Source organism: Osmerus mordax, chromosome 16 (assembly GCF_038355195.1).
Source record: "Osmerus mordax isolate fOsmMor3 chromosome 16, fOsmMor3.pri, whole genome shotgun sequence".
In the NCBI taxonomy this organism is placed as follows: domain Eukaryota; kingdom Metazoa; phylum Chordata; class Actinopteri; order Osmeriformes; family Osmeridae; genus Osmerus; species Osmerus mordax.
The window spans coordinates 5,602,930-5,619,469 of record NC_090065.1 but is presented as its reverse complement, the minus strand read 5'-3'; the positions used below and the strand labels follow the sequence as shown (position 1 = coordinate 5,619,469).

General features: G+C 43.6%; 2 protein-coding genes across 3 annotated transcripts; both read left to right on the top strand.

Annotated features, from left to right (window-relative positions):
* Positions 1-877: 877 nt before the first annotated feature.
* pi15b (peptidase inhibitor 15b) lies at positions 878-3,740 on the top strand. The gene is made up of 6 exons (XM_067252510.1): positions 878-947; positions 1,203-1,483; positions 1,850-1,968; positions 2,142-2,274; positions 2,533-2,648; positions 2,902-3,740. Exons 2-6 carry the CDS (start codon positions 1,223-1,225, stop codon positions 3,035-3,037), a joined length of 765 nt encoding a protein of 254 aa, XP_067108611.1. The 5' UTR covers positions 878-947; positions 1,203-1,222; the 3' UTR covers positions 3,038-3,740.
* Positions 3,741-5,559: 1,819 nt separating this feature from the next.
* Positions 5,560-12,315, top strand: crispld1b (cysteine-rich secretory protein LCCL domain containing 1b). Of its 2 annotated transcripts, none has more exons than XM_067253149.1 (14): positions 5,560-5,820; positions 8,218-8,338; positions 8,525-8,655; positions 8,858-8,973; positions 9,184-9,284; positions 9,409-9,564; positions 9,797-9,857; positions 10,110-10,176; positions 10,483-10,613; positions 10,711-10,754; positions 10,841-10,913; positions 11,041-11,110; positions 11,224-11,357; positions 11,690-12,315. In XM_067253149.1, exons 1-14 carry the CDS (start codon positions 5,560-5,562, stop codon positions 11,739-11,741), a joined length of 1,518 nt encoding a protein of 505 aa, XP_067109250.1. In that variant the 3' UTR covers positions 11,742-12,315. The 2 variants fall into 2 exon arrangements, with proteins under 2 accessions (XP_067109250.1, XP_067109251.1); XM_067253150.1 differs by having other exon boundaries at positions 9,184-9,287; positions 9,439-9,564.
* Positions 12,316-16,540: the final 4,225 nt, after the last annotated feature.

The window sequence follows — 16,540 nt, the reverse complement described above, 5'->3', positions numbered from 1 at the left end:
ATGTAATCATCAATGGCTGCTACCAACTTATCTGCCAGCATTGAACTACTCCACCACCCCGACAAAGGGAGAGTACAGTAGGTTCACATGCTATTCTAACAGATGTTCAGCATACTTCTCTTTTTTTTGCCAGCAAAGCAAACATTTACGTTTGATGATCTCGTCTTTAATTTGAACATTTATCTTCATTACTAAAATTGTCACAGGTTGCATTACACATATCAGTTGTCTTTGTTCCTAAACATACAGCCTTATATCAAATCATAGCAGGCTATGAGTCCATTGTTATCATCAATTGTACTATCCAGAGTAGAGTACAATAAAGCAGATGAAAAACAAGACTGTGAAAAAAGGGTAAAGAAGATAGTCACACTATATTTCATGTCCAACTTGCCAAGAAAATTAAGACCAGCTTTGTTTTTTCCCAGCTTGGCAAGGCTATTTTCACAGGGGGGAAAACTGCTGACCCTAACTGAATCTGACACTAAACAAATAAAAGCTGTAATTAAACTGACAATAAGCCAAATGGAGCCCATATTCTGCTCAAGTAACTAACAAGCATTGTTGCACAATGTTTCAAAGGGAAAATCGGATTGACTTCCAGTCATTTGGTATGACACTGATTATGTTTATCTTTACACCAAACAAGTTTAACAATCCAAGGCATGTCAATGTTGACCTGGAATCCAAAAGAAAACTTTGGGAGGATCCCCTTCTAATGTCAATAAAAATCATTATGTGATGAATAGCACATCATTGTGTTTTACAACTAACAGTTTTTATTCAAAAGGACTCACACAGTTCACAGCTTCAAACATCAGCTTTGGACGGCGATATAAAACCTCAGTCCATTTGAGAGAATGACATGCTGTTCATTGGTCGAACTGGCACAGCTTGATAATAGAATCAGCTCGACTGGTACAGTTCACTTCTATGTCATTTCTAAGGTAAGAAAATAACCGAAATATGATTGTTTTGACATCTTTATATATGTCTTTGCAATCGATTAGGCTAATAACAATAACCTTTGGTTGAATTTAAAGTAGTTATGTGTTTTAGGGAAATATATTTCGGGATCATTTTGTCATAGTTTACAGTAGGGTAATGTAGGGTTAGTTTATCTTTCAAAACCTGAACAGGTTTATATTGTAGGCTATTTAAACCCAACTGCAATTTATTTTCCTTTTCTGGGATTTTCTCAGCACGACTTAACACAAGAAGTATGAGAGGCATCAACGTCTTGACCAACTTGGTCCTTCTGTTCAATGTAACAAGTGAATTTATCGTCAACTCGACGGATTACACACCAGCGGGCAATTTAACTGACATGAAATCAACCCTAAAAAATCAGTCAGTCTCTCCCATCATTCCGAAATCCAGACGGAAGCGTTACATTTCTCAGTATGATATGGTTGCCATTCTCGACTATCACAATCAAGTGCGCGCGAGCGTCTTTCCACCTGCTGCAAATATGGAATATATGGTACGTTTCTAAAATTCAAAGGTTTTACGCTTTAAATGTGTTTTACACATTAGACTGTGTGGTTGCTGTTGAAGAGGTAATTCAGTTGATTGTTCTTGTATTTTTTATAATAAGACTGAAAAGGGTAATTAATTGCAATCAAATTATGTGGCCTTCTTGTTCAGTGCCATACCGCCCCCTGCTGGGTAAATTGGATATTGCACGCAGCTCAGTGAAATTTTAAGTGTTCATTTATTGTGTTGTGGTTTTCGTTTCTGTATTTGAGGGAGATATCAAACGACAAATATAGCCTATGTATATAAATATGTGCAATGTCATGTATTAGGGAATCATAGTCACCCAACAGTCTGTCTGCCACCCCTGCAGTTGTGGGACGATGGTCTGGCCCGGACTGCAGAGGCCTGGGCAGCTACCTGTCTGTGGGAACACGGACCACCATACCTGCTGAGGTTCTACGGCCAGAACCTGTCAGTCAGAACTGGAGGGTAGGTACTCCTACACCTGCATGGACCTGGGGAATGTGTTAACAGTGGTGAGAACATGGAACATTGTTAATATTTTTCATTAGCTTTAGGATTTGGTCTATCACAAAAACATATATTTGATAAATTGATCAAAGTAATTCAGTTAGATCCATGTTTTTCTCTGTATCCACCAGCTACCGCTCCATCTTGCAGCTTGTGAAGCCGTGGTATGATGAGGTCAGGGATTATATGTTCCCCTCCCCCAGGGACTGCAACCCTCGCTGCCCTATGCGCTGCTATGGCCCCATGTGCACTCACTACACTCAGGTAAGACCAGGACATCCTGGCACCACAGAGAGGACAAACTGGAAAACTGCCCAACCAAGAGATGTGAATAAAACTGCACATACAATATGCACTTGCAATACGATTTATGTCATAATAATAAATCTGAATGAACTGAAGTAAAATTGCAAACAGAAAATGCATGTTTTGAACTAGACCAGGACTTTTTAGCATGTTTGATTTGTATTGAAGTTAAGCTCATCTAATCCTGCCAGAGCCTTTCTGTCTGTGTGACTATAGATGGTATGGGCCAGTACAAACAGAGTGGGCTGTGCGGTCCAGACTTGCTACAACATGATGGTGTGGGGAGCCTTGTGGAGCGAGGCCACCTACCTGGTATGCAACTACTCACCTAAGTAAGTCCTATTTCATTCAAACATTATATAACAATTATAACAATTTTTTACTGTTAGTAGGAGAAGTTGATCTGTATTGTAAATAGTTGGAAGGGAAAACAGCCTTTCACATGTTGTCAGTATAGTCTGTGTAATATAATAATGATATTGCATTATGTCGATCAGTAACTTCAAATTAGAGGATAGAGTTGAGGATGGAAATGTGAGTGTCCTTCAGTGGTATTTCATCTTACAGTAACTTCTGGTATTCCAGGGGTAATTGGATAGGTGACCCCCCCTACAGTGTTGGGGTGCCATGTTCCGCGTGCCCTCCCAGCTACGGAGGGTCCTGTAGCAACAACATGTGCTACCCTGGGGTCCAGTCCAACTACCTGTACTGGTTCAAGTAAACCAACCATGTGTAAACAATATGAGTTGTTAGGCTATCCTTACCATTATTGTATTCGATGAAGCGTGTACTGATTATATCTGTACTATACTTTCAATACAATTCAAAACGTATGATAAAAATAATACTGTTGATTTCGAGTGAAAAGCTATTATTGTACGTACTTGCCATGTTGTAGCATAGAACTTTTTTTGAAGTCTTACCATCATATTGATGGTCAAATGCATTGATCGTCTACTATGTCTACAGTGTAAGTCATCTTGTGAATGGCATTTTGTAGCACGACAAGTAGGCTACAGGGGTCAAGCTTCCGGCCTTAGGAGGACAGGAAGGGAGCATGGATTCACAAAGGTGCTGAACAATCAACATACATGATTTACTTCAACAATTAAGGTTGTTATAAGCTATTATGGTGCTTGCATGGTTAAAACTACTCTCAAAGTCTTATGTCCACATTACAACAGTGATCTGTGGAGTTCAATCTCAATGCAATGGTTTACTTTTTTTTTTTTTCTTCCAGAAAATGTTTTTATACCCGCTGCAGTTCATATAAGACTCAGGATTCTAGATGTTTTTGTTTCCTATGTTTCCACCAATGAGTCCTAAATCAAATACCTGTTAAGTGTTTATGTCGATTTTCATAACACATGCTATAAACTGTAATAAACATGACTTGTCGCCCAGATGTAGTCACTGAAAGTAAACAGCAGGGGGAGATATATACCAATTCACCTTGCTGGTGGTAGTTTTAGAATTGTTAATGATGATTATTAAGGTGCCTGGTACCTGATACTTACTTAAGGTATTGTAAAGGCATTCTAAGCAGGAGTCCGCTTATCCCATTAGCACGTTCAGAAAGCCCCATTCCTCTGGGAAGTCTGACTACTGACAGTGCAGTCGGTTGGAAATCATTATGGCACAGCATTGTACAGCAGCCTCCATTGCTCCAGGACTTACAGGTGATCTGCAAGGCCCTGACTTTCATTCTACCTGAATTGACATGTTATGGTCACGTGGGGTGATTCCTTCAGACTCTGTTAGACAACACAAATGTTGTTAGTCAGCATAACTGAAGATGCTTTAGCATTACTTATGCCCTTATTGCTTCATACAATCCATGTTGATGTAGCCTACTGTTTTAAAGTCATAGTGTTGATGCCCTTTCTTTCTTTCTTTCCCCTTTGTGGGTATATATGTGTGTTCCTTCACAGGTGTAGGACATGTTTCACAAGATCATAACTCACATCATCAGGAAGCAGTGAACACACACACACACATACACACAAACACACACAAACCATCTTACAAATGCAGCTCTGTATGTAAACCAGCAGTGGTTTTGTGCTGTCAGATCAGCTTGTGTGAATTACAGCTCTGTGGTCAGGTCACAGAGGGATGCAGTCCACCATGCGGGCTGCTGCCTGCTCTCAAGCATTCATTCTTACACTGCAGGAAAGTCACAAAGACTGCAGTCAAGTTCGTACAGATGGACCTTTGGCTTCAGTGTTTAACATGAACAGAGTATGTCCACTTGTATTAGAATAGTAATTTTAAAGGATGTTTATCACTGTGGTTCTCATCTGTGGATCTTGGTGTATCTGTAGGCCTATAGATTTGAACAATTCTCAGTCTGGATAATATATAAAATAAAATAAAACGATGTAAATAATTACTTTTATTCAAACTGAAATACACACACAACCCTGACAAACCAACAGCGAATACATAAATGCTACACTAAGAAGTGGGCTCTCCTAACCCAAAAAGTTTACCTTCACGTCACGTCGAATGGAATCAAGTTCGGTCCTCAAATAGTCCAACCTGGGGACTGGAAGCCAACGGTGGGCGGGATCACTTGCGCTACGCATCGCTAAACCCATATTTGGCATATAAACGAAAAGTGCGCTACCACCCTCGCACTGAGTGACCTAGAGGACTCAACAGGTAGCTGATCTCTCTCTCTCCCTCCTCATTTCGTTGATGTACAATACTGAAACACAACTGTATACGGTAGTTTTGATACTTGCTCGAGTATATGAATGGTAAATTCACCAGGAGATCAACATTCCACATGTGTTAACATTCCTGCTGCTGGATATTGGTTATCGGGGATATTTCTTTGTTGTAAGGTAAATTGTCAACTTTCGCTTCAATTCAAATTTTGCATTGCATGTACATGTAAGACCCAAGTACCTGCTTGCTCTAAAAACATCAGAAATATTCTTCAGTCTGTGCATGCTTATGAAATACTTTGTTTAGTACACAGCACACTTGGTAGAGATCATCTCAAGATCCAGAAATTCAGCTCTTTACCATTAGTTTTCCTTATAATATATCACATTTCAGTGAATAAAAGAGCAATCAACAGTTGATACTGAATAAATAAATGTGAAGCGACCCAATTATGTCTGGTTGTCTTCATGTCTGCTGAATCATATTTATTTACTTGAAATGGAACCAGAAAACTGATCTCCTTTTACTGTGATTCCTGTAGCTACAGCTATTCTCAAAACCATCATCATCATGACCTTCCTTCTTCGGGATTGGCTTAGATGCATGGCGTTGCTTTTCCTGTCCCAGACAATGGTGGTTTCTATGGTGATCCCTAACTCCACCCACCTAGAGTCCATATTGGAGAAGTACATGGACAAGGATGATGAATGGTGGGTGGCCAAGCAGCGGGGTAAGAGAGCCATCTCCCAGGGGGACATGCACCTCATTCTGGACTTGCACAACAAGCTGCGTGGCCAGGTCTATCCACAGGCCTCCAACATGGAGTACATGGTGAGACCAAAGAGGGTGGGGGGGGGGGGGGGGGGGAGGGGTGTGGGGGGGAGGGGTGTGGGGGGTGTGTGTGTGGGGGCGGTGTGTATGACATGTGATTGATCTCATTTCATGGACAACCTAAATACCCACAAAGGCATTATCACCGATATTGTAGGCCTACCTGCCAACCTGAGGAACCTCAAAGTTTAGCCCAGCTGTGGATGAGCTCTGCACGGTAGTGGATCTGTAGGACTTCACACACCAGGATGAGGTTGTGGCTGGACGGCCTGGCAGGATGGAAGTTCAGCGCAGAGTTCAGACAGGACGACACGAGGGGGTTTTCACACAGAGCGAGAGCTCTGGGGGCACAAACTAGCCAGCAGGAGATCAAAGAGCTAGAGCAGGTCTGAGCTCTGGCCAAGTCATAAAGCCAGTGTGCTACTACCCTCCCTGCCCGGCCCTGCCAGCCAAACCGCTGGTCCTGCCTCTGCCCCAACCCTGGCCTGGTGCCAGCCCACGCCCCTGGTCCTGCCTCTGCCCCAACCCTGGCCTGGAGCCAGCCCGCGCCCCTGGTCCTGCCTCTGCCCCAACCCTGGCCTGGCGCCAGCCCGCGCCCCTGGTCCTGCCTCTGCCCCAACCCTGGCCTGGCGCCAGCCCGCGCCCCCGCAGTGTTATCCTGAACTCTGCCTCCACCGTTTACACTCACCTACCAGAATATGAGCCTACTTCTGATCTCAGGCATTTTGTTTGGCAACCCAGATGAATCTATTTTGAATTGGAGTGGAACTGTCGAGCGCAGTAGTAGATGGACACAGTATGCCAGTTCAGATCTATTTTTTTTTACACACTTTTGTTCTTCTGCCTGATGTGCTTTGCCCTGGAAAGGAATTTGTTAAAAAAGCTTGAATAACAGAAGCTAGTTGATTATGAAAGGATAGGATTTTGGGAGGGATAACCTTGCCTGGGGACGCTCTGAATGAATGATAATAAAAGGCAAGTCAAATTTCTGTGGTAGGACTAACTTTATTAGTTTGGGAGCTATGAAAGATATTACCACTGTAAGTATTGGTAAAATTTGTTTACTTGTTAAGTAAAGAAAATGCCGCTACTGTGTGGAGCGTGAAACATGGAGCGTGAAACATACTCTTAGAGCAGTGGTATGCGCAAATGTTTTCGGTGTAGGTATCTTACACTTTTTGCTTTGGGCTGAGGCCAGCATGTGGAGTGCAAATATCGCCACTGTAAGTGTGTAAATCCACCAAAGAACTCATAACCAAGGCCACTCTGAATGTATAGTGTATGTGTGTGCGTGTATGTACTGTATGTGCGTGTGTGTGTGTGCGTGTACTGTATGTGCGTGTGTGCGCGTGTACTGTATGTGCGTGTGTGTGTGTATGTACTGTATGTGCATGTGTGTGTGCGTGTACTGTATGTGCGTGTGTGTGTGTGTGCGCGTGTACTGTATGTGCGTGTGTGTGTGTGTGCGCGTGTACTGTATGTGCATGTGTGTGTGTGTGCTTCCTCTTATAACACATGGAATGAATTAAAGCTGTAGCTCAAGCCAGTTGACTGCACATTAGTATTTTTCAATTATCCTTCATCTACAAAGGGCTTAATGTGACAGAACAGCAGAACAGCAGGACTGCAAACCACTACACCACACTACACTACACCTATTCTTCTCTTTGACAATATCTACAACTTGGCCAAAACACCAGAATACTTCAGTCTTGTATTTATGCAGCTCTTTGTCAGACACAGGAGGTATAGGAATACCTTACAGTTTTTAACTCCTATTGAACCACTGTTAGATCTGTATCAAATGGTTGGTGGGGGGTGGGTATTTGCTCTGGCAGGGTTTATGGAGGCATGCACAGTTTACCCACTTATCTCTCCATGGGCAGTGAGTGTACTAACATCTTAATCACAAGTGATGTTAAACTGCACAATTGCAGCTGATTCCCCCTTCAGCGAGCGGTATAAACCTGGGCATCACGTTGACAAGACCACCAGGCCCCCAACAAGGCCCCTCTGTCAGACTCTTACAGCACAACACAATGTTTTCCACGCAGCTGCGTCTCTCTGGAGACCAGCTCTTACAGTAAACCAGCTCCAACATGGCCTTGGTAAATAGTAGCACCAACCTGCAACCTGATGCGCCTGTGTGTGTAGCTGATGCAGTAGCAGTGACTTCTGGCTTTCCAGTGGGGTGGCTTCCCAGAAACCAAGCCGACCTCTGAGCTGACCTCTCGGAGATTCTCTGTTGGAGTGCATGTCCGGGCTTTAAGTAAAGGGCCCAGACCAGTGGGTCTTAATGCGTTTAGTTCATGGCAGATTTTGCTCGCCTTTCTACAGTGCATACAGTTTGTGTTGACTGTGTGTGTGTTTGTAAGGTGTCTGTATCTGTCCCTACAGGTGTGGGACTATGAGCTGGAGCGGAGCGCTGAGCACTGGGCACACACCTGTCTCTGGGAACACGGACCCAACCACCTCCTAACACAGATAGGACAGAATCTCGGAGCACACTGGGGAAGGTGTGTGTGTGTGTGTATTTGCGAGTGAATGTGCCCACGTGTGTGCCTATGTCCCTGTCCTCCTGTGTGTGCATGCATCCACAGCTGGGGGCGACGTGTGTGTGTGCTTACAAATTGACTCAGTTCCCCTGGACCAACACAGTGGCTGAAAGCCTCTCTCACCCAAACACACACCTGTTCCCTCAGAGACCGCCCCCCCACTTTCCATGTCCAGGCCTGGTATGATGAGGTGAGGGACTACAGCTACCCCTACCCCCAGGAGTGTAACCCTCACTGCCCCTTCAGGTGCTCCGGACCCGTCTGCACTCACTACACACAAGTAAGAGTCCTGATGATAAATAGGCCTACAGTGCAGCATGTCTGGCTCTGTAGTCTAAATGTCTGAATGTTACACCTTGACACTTAGTTGACGTCAACTCTCCCTATAGGCAGGAGTGAACTAGGTGCGTTTACGCAACAAACCATGAACGGGCGTAGACGAATGAGTTGACCTCTGACCCCTAGCCATGTTGTGTGTGTAGATGGTGTGGGCTACAAGCAGTCGTATTGGCTGTGCCATCAACGTGTGCTACAACATGAACGTGTGGGGAATGATTTGGACCAAAGCTGTCTACCTGGTCTGCAACTACTCGCCACCGTAAGCTTGTCTCCTTGTTTATTCCATTCAGATTGTGGCACAACATTTTAATTAGTAAAGATTTATTAGCCTGTCTGCATCCTGAAAACATATAGGGCCACAACAGAGGAGGTACTGTGTGTTTCTTGACAAGACTGTACGGTCCTGGAGGGAAGGGGTTAAAAGGGTTCCCTGTGTTTTATCATGATGTCATCGTGTTTGTGTATACAGGGGAAACTGGTGGGGCCACGCCCCTTACAAACATGGCAGCCCATGCTCTGCCTGCCCGCCCAGCTATGCCGGGGGCTGCAGGGACAACCTCTGCTACAAAGGTAGCCCACATTGAAATGAAACACATTTCCATGGCTCCGACAGTTGCTGTTTAAGTCCCAGTGAACTCGGGTCGCGGTGTCGGCTGCGATAGTGCCTTCCAGTATGTGACCGTGTGTTTTTCAGAGGGAGGAGTGGACAGACGTCCAGCTCCAGAAACTGAGGAGACCAACTACATTGAGCCAGAGCCCCCCAGAGAGCGAGAGGGTCGTCCCCTCCCCCAGGCGCCCTCCCCCAATGACAACGTGGAGAGGAACGAGGTGGTCAGCACAGAGCAGATGTGTAAGGACTCATCTCTCTAACTTATTTCATGACGCAATTTCAATATGAACATGGCTCTAATGCCAAATGAAATTCGATCACTGTTTCACCAAAGGTGACCCACAGAGGGAGTACATGTACTTCTGCCAAGGATCAATTGAGCTGCTAAAGATTTTTCGACAACATTTCTACAATGTCTGGAGTCTGGAGACAAAGAGTGTGACAACTTCTTTTGGTTTTGTTCTTCTCAAAGGCCAGCAGGTGTCCTGTGAGACCAAACTACGGGACCAGTGTAAAGGAACCACCTGTAACAGGTACGTGCTGACCAGCACAGAGGAGACCACATCTCATTTTTTTTATGTCTCCACAAATTTGTTATATTCGTCATGAGCAGTTAGGCATAAGAAAGATATTAAGGGTGAATAGTGCAGAAGTAATCTGTGGGTTGACATGCAAACCCATGCAGCATGTTTTCTGTTGCTGTCACAATACCCAGAGGATGGGGTCGTGAAAGTGGCTGTTTGTCGGAGCAGCTGCGTGTCTTAGCTCTTCCTTTTGCCCCTCAGGTACGAGTGTCCTCCAGGTTGCCTGCACAGTCAAGGGAAAGTGGCCGGGACCCAGTACTATGACATGGTAAGTGGGAGTGAAAAAGTCCGGCGACATCCTTCCATACATCAGGTTAAGAGCACAGACATCCTGAAAGCAAGGTGTTATTAAACGCAGGGAGTCAGGTGGCTGAGCGGTGAGGGAATCGGGCTAGTAATCCGAAGGTTGCCAGTTCGATTCCCGGTCAAGCCAACTGACGTTGTGTCCTTGGGCAAGGCACTTCACCCTACTTGCCTCGGGGAAATGTCCCTGTACTTACTGTAAGTCGCTCTGGATAAGAGCGTCTGCTAAATGACTAAAATGTAAATGTAAATCTCCCCGCCTTGTTCTCAGCAATCCAGCGTCTGTGGAGCAGGTTTGCATGCTGGGATCATTGACAATGATGGAGGCTGGCTTGACATCACCAGACTGGGAAGGAAACCACATTTCACCAAGTCCTACAAGAATGGGGTGCAGTCACTGGAGTGAGATAACGGTCTACCTTTAAATATGTTTCAATGGCTGATTGTAATCACATCATCAAACAAAGATGGTGAAACACCAAATGCCTCTCATTTACAGGAAGAACCGGAGTGCTAATTCCTTTTCTGTCGCCACAGTACCAGGTGGGTTCCATCTGTAATCACACACTGCAGTCTGGTACAGTACAAGTTGCTGTATATTTGATGTTGTCTTATCTTGATCTTCTTAGTGAAAGCAGTCACGTGTGAGACCACTGTTGCAAAGTTCTGCCCATTTAAGAAACCAGTACGGCACTGTCCAAGGTACAATAGCACTGCTGAATCATATAAACAAGATTATTGATACTTTCCTTCCAAATAAAAAATTGGGTATTGATTGGTGAATAGAATGGTCACATACTTTATTTGAGATCAATCTTGTCCTTCGTAGGTTGTTTTGTCCCAGGAACTGTCTGCGTGAGACTCAGGCCAGAGTCATCGGTACCAAAAATTACTCTGACGTAAGTCCTCAGTAAAACCTCCATGAGTCTCTTCGGGCATCTTTGAATGACTTTCATACGGCCAGGGCCACACCTCACTCCACCTCTGTGCATGACCTCTCGATTGTGTGCAGAAATCAAGTATCTGCCGAGCAGCCATCCATGCTGGTGTGATCCAGAATGACTCCGGGGGATATCTGGACGTGATGCCTGTGGACAAGAGGAAACAATACAGCGGAAGCTACCAGAACGCTGTCACCTCAGAGAGGTAGGGGGGAGGTTGGGTAACATGAGAGACCCCTCTCCTGGAAATACAGGAGACGCTGCAAGGAAAGACTATTTGAGGTGTTTTATTGTCTCATAGGGTCCTTGTCCTTGGTTTAATCACCCACGTCCACCTATGACAAATCTTTTGACCAATGTCTAAAAGTGATAAAAACTCGGGGGATTTGAACTTCTTCCCTTTTGATCTGTAGTTTAATGTTGTACCACTGAACCAAGTACTAGGCATTCCGTTTTTTCGTATTTATTTCCATGCTGTAATGGGTTAGGGCAATCCAAGTTCAACCAAGTAATGATTATCTTCTTCCTTCTCTCCAGTCTTCAGAACCCAACAAGTGGCAAGGCATTCCGAGTCTTTGCAGTCATTTGAGCCCACACTGCAAGGACACTCGCGGCCATGAAAAGGAGCAGGTCACATCCAACAGGGCTGCCATTTCACCCAGTGTGTCATTATGTGGCCTCTGACACGGCCTCTCTCGCTCAGCCAGGCTGAACCTCAGCTTCTCAAGGCTGCTTTTGGCCATGATCACATCTATGAGATATGACGATCTCACGCAGGTGTTTCAGCAGCCTGTACATTGATGTATATATCATGTTTGTACATATGTTGAATGTTTAAGCACAATTATTGTTTTTGTTGGTGTTTTTGGTTAGAAAATTCATTTGACTTTAGTAAGTTATGCATGCGTGATAAAGTTGAATGATTTAGATTTGGTTGTAATTTCACATGCATGTTTGTAAATATTGTGCATAGACTGTTAATTGCTATTAATGATACAGTACAGTATGTTGTATATCCATGTTACATTTTATGTTCGAATTCATAGATTTATTCAGAACAAGCCTGGCTGGCCAGGATAACAGCAGATAAAGAATTTAGGGGGACAGTTAAATGTAATCACGGAATGATGTTGTTGTTGTCATAAAGGAGTAATAAAGGAAGAAACACAGAGGTATGGTTAAAAAGGATCAATCATGTCCCAGTAATCCCATTGACCAATTTTTCCAGTTCAATATTATTTATTTTTTCCAGTTGTCATAGTTGTAATATCTAATTAGCTAGAGGCCTCTTAGCTAATGCTACACTGTCTATACACTATATGGCAACAAAAGTGCTATAATCCACAATGTGCATGGATTGTAGTGTACAACCTACTCATTTGGACACAAAAATCACAGGCTGGCTTTTTCAGGAAGCCACAATGGTTTTCTTTTACCCCAGCCTCAAATGAAATATTACAACTATTACAACTATGTTGTGAATGGCGTCTTGAACATTGAGACATTTCAACCCCAAGGTCCCTTTCCTCCTGGACCTGTGAAGAATGAAAGGCAAGCAGGGCTCATGTTAAACTACTCAGGCCCTCTTGCTGTGCCAGCGAGCTGAACAGACAAAGACGCACTTTGTGTGTGTTGATCTCAATCTCTTCTCCCAGGATGCATTTCCTCCCTCTGCAGGCACAGATGTGGTCAGGCTCCAGCTGCAAGGTTCCCCATCACTCAACCCTCACACACATATGTATATAGTATTGCCATTGAACTGTCACTTTTCATCGTAATCTTCAGATTTACTGTCCATTTTAAAGAACCATCCATTCTGTTAAGTGTCTATAGGGCTACTGTACACAAAGAAGACACTTCTAGAATAATCTTTTCATGATAAGGATCTGCTGCCTGGCTGTGTGTTTTTCTGCATGACTGACCAACTGGCTGGTTCTGCTGGGTTCCCTGGAGAGAGAAGAGGCATGCATCAGAGCGCTGTCAAAATTCACAGGCCAGTGTTGCAGAGGAGGCCACTGGCACAGGAGAGTAGTGTGCTGTGGGGTGTTACTCAACAATATCACCATAACGCCCACCGTTGAAGGCCTATACACATACATATGGGCACAAAGTACACACACTTTTCTCTCTGTCCCACTGGCACACTCACATTCGCAGAATATGGTGAGGATAAGGCTTTAGTAGGCCTACTTGTGAAATAAAACGCTCTGGTTGACAGGAGAGTGGGTGTCTCATTCGTTGTCATACTCACATTCAGGTTCACAATCTCCCCAAGAGTGGCACTGTCCGCTAATAACATCATAACAGTATGGACATTATCATTGATCCTTTCAACGTTTGCATGGATGTAAGGATGTTTGATTAAGACTGGCAAAGGACAGTTGTGCCTCCACACTGGTCAATGTATGCGTCACAAGGCAAGAAGGCTGGCCTTCGTCTGCATATTGATGGTGCAGTAGGAGCAGCAGCAGCCAATGAGTAGTCACCAATTTTGTAACGACCAATAACTGGTACACAATCACTCAACATGAGCTGAACAAAAAAGACATCCTAGGCTCTACTGCACTGTGACAAAAGTAGCACCAAGATCCCGACTGCTTTAGGTCATCTTTAACATACTCACAATAATCTTACTTAACCCTCGTGCTGCCTTCGGGTCACATGACCCAAAGGTTCATAACGAACCATCGTTGTGTTTACCCAATTTTACCCAATACAAAAACTAATAAAAATTATTTTCTTTTAACCATTCCAATGTGGGGGGTCTGAGACAGCCCGACAGTTAAAAGAAAATGCTTCACTTTGTTTTTGTATGAGGTAAATTTGTCGCAATACGAAGGTGGGTCACAATGACTGATGGGTCAGAATGACCCGAAGATAACACAAGGGTTAACCTATAATGCCAGTGATTTCAGAGAGGAAATACATGAATAGTCATCGCTGTTATTTCTGTGCCCCTAAAAGGTATTTAAGGATAGCCTATACAGCTCTCCAGCTGTACAGCTGACTGTACAGCCGTTAACGACATACTTGTCATTACTAGTTATAGCGAAAGAACGTTTGAAACTCTTTTCTGATTGTGGACGTCGGTTTACAGGACAAGGATGTGTAATATGGCTCTAATTACAAGGTTTTTGAAAAATATTGGAAATTTCAAGGCAGTTCGCCGTATATAACTGGTGTGTGGAGGTGAGCGGTTTCTAAATATGACTCTTACAGTCGTTCTCATGCTCTATCTTGTTCTTGAGGTTGGATTCTGGGTGGACGAACATGATGTTCGTGGGCCACTTGAATCCAGGAAAAGAAGTGTTTAGTAGTTAGTGGCTGCAAGTTATAGTTCCACTCCACTCAAAATGTTAAACATTATTATTCTAGCATAGTTCGCAGCTGTGCTTGTTGGGCGGAGTAGGGCAATCCTCTCAGTAGTAGGCTACTGGTTTTATAATGAAGATGAGGTATTTCCACGGTGGTCATTTAAATTCAACTCCTCTTGCACGACAGATGACGGATCGCATGCGACCGAACGTTGTGGTGTGCTGCCTCCTGCCACATTGTCAATATTACCATTGTAGTGGAATGATCTGGGGGCGTCAGAGAGAACAGGACAGTTCAGGATCTTATACACTTACACATAAACAACTGAAATATTCTGACCTGGCTTGAAGCCATGACCTGGTCATATATTATCTTCGTTGATTAGACCATACTGTAAGTAACTGTTCCCTCACACACTCTTTTCCCACACCGCCCATGTGCCCGACCAAGCTGGGATTTTGGCAGTCCTTCTCCCTCATCCTGTTTGTTGCCATCCCACACAGAGACCTCCACTGCCAGTGTGGCAACCCTGCAACACAAACCACTGCTCACAATCCCAATAGTGAAGCAGTCAGTTCTACTCAGAGAGGGTTTCATGCCCCTACTGTTTGTCCCTAAAGAACCTCCATGAAAATTTTCCGCAACTCCCAAAATAGTTGTCTGATGTCTTGGCTCGCTTAGTTGGTGCCCTGCTGTCGCGGACCATGAACAGAGCACACATTACATTATGAGACTAATTTCATCAAAACATTAATGATATTCATTCGTTCTGGTTTTAGCCTTACTGTGTTGAAGCAGTGTATTGTTATGATTAATTTGACCTGCAGTGTGACTTCAGTAGGACCTACCCTAACAAAACAAAGAAAATATGTTTGCCTTACAACACCACCAATAAATCGGTAATCTAATCAAACGTCATCAATCAGATTGAATCATCAGGTTTACTGCACACAAAACAGAAAACTGGCATTCTTAATGTCTTTACAGTAGGTTCCACAGGCAATGGATGCACATCACCAGGTGTCAGACAACACTGTTGTACTCCATGATGAGGGCAAAACTACCCCCATGATGCACCAGCTTTATAAAACGGTTTAAATGCAGCGATATTGACTGTATAGGGCACTGCATGCAATAAGACAGTTGGCTTCTTATATCACAGCACCAAGTTTGACTGAACAGTATCAACACAAAAAATATCCCTGTGATGACATAAGCGGTTGTCTAAGCCTACCGTGTTTATTTATGTTGTTACCTGGTTTTTGAGTTTGGTGAAAAAACAACCAGAAATGCTAGAAATAGATTTGGACGACTTAAGAATATAGTCATCGAGAAGGCTGGGTTTCTCTGCTTACGTCATTACTGACCTTTTTACTGTTTGCTAAAGGGTTTTGATTTCACATCTCTTTTTTTCAACATTTACACTTAAACCATTGTATAACAGCTCTGAGTATGAAATAGTCTCTTTGTCCGGATGGAATGGTGTTGCATGAGCTGACACTTTACTGCTTGGCTGTAGAAGAATGGGCTTGCAACCAGCACCAATCATAAACTCCTGTGCTCACCTGATTCCTGTAAGTATTGTCAAGAAGAGTTTAACACCTAAAAAATACACAGACACCATGGACTTCACTGAGACCTAGTCATCGTTTTGCATATCTAAAAAGTAGTCACATTAGTTAAGTAACTTTAGTGTGTTAAATTATTCATACCTAAACCAGATATTCACAGCCAAAGGCAAGGATAAACTGTTTTAAAATTGCTATAGGGTTAACTCCCCTCTATAGAAATAATAATTTTTATTATTTAGTTATTTTTAGTTATTATTCATTGACTGATATACAAAACATTCCAAAACACGTATTTGTTATGTTCACATTAAAAGTCAGTATTAGTTTAGTTCAAAGGCTTTTGGAGATGTAATGTTTGTATGCAAGTGCTGCCCTCTAGAGGAGATTGTGTCTAAACATTCTCAGGGGCTTGTGTCTGTGTTGGTGCAAACGGGGTCCTGTGGTAAGACGAAATATAACATGCATTGTGGCATGAAAACAGTTTATTATAGGAAAGAGGGGC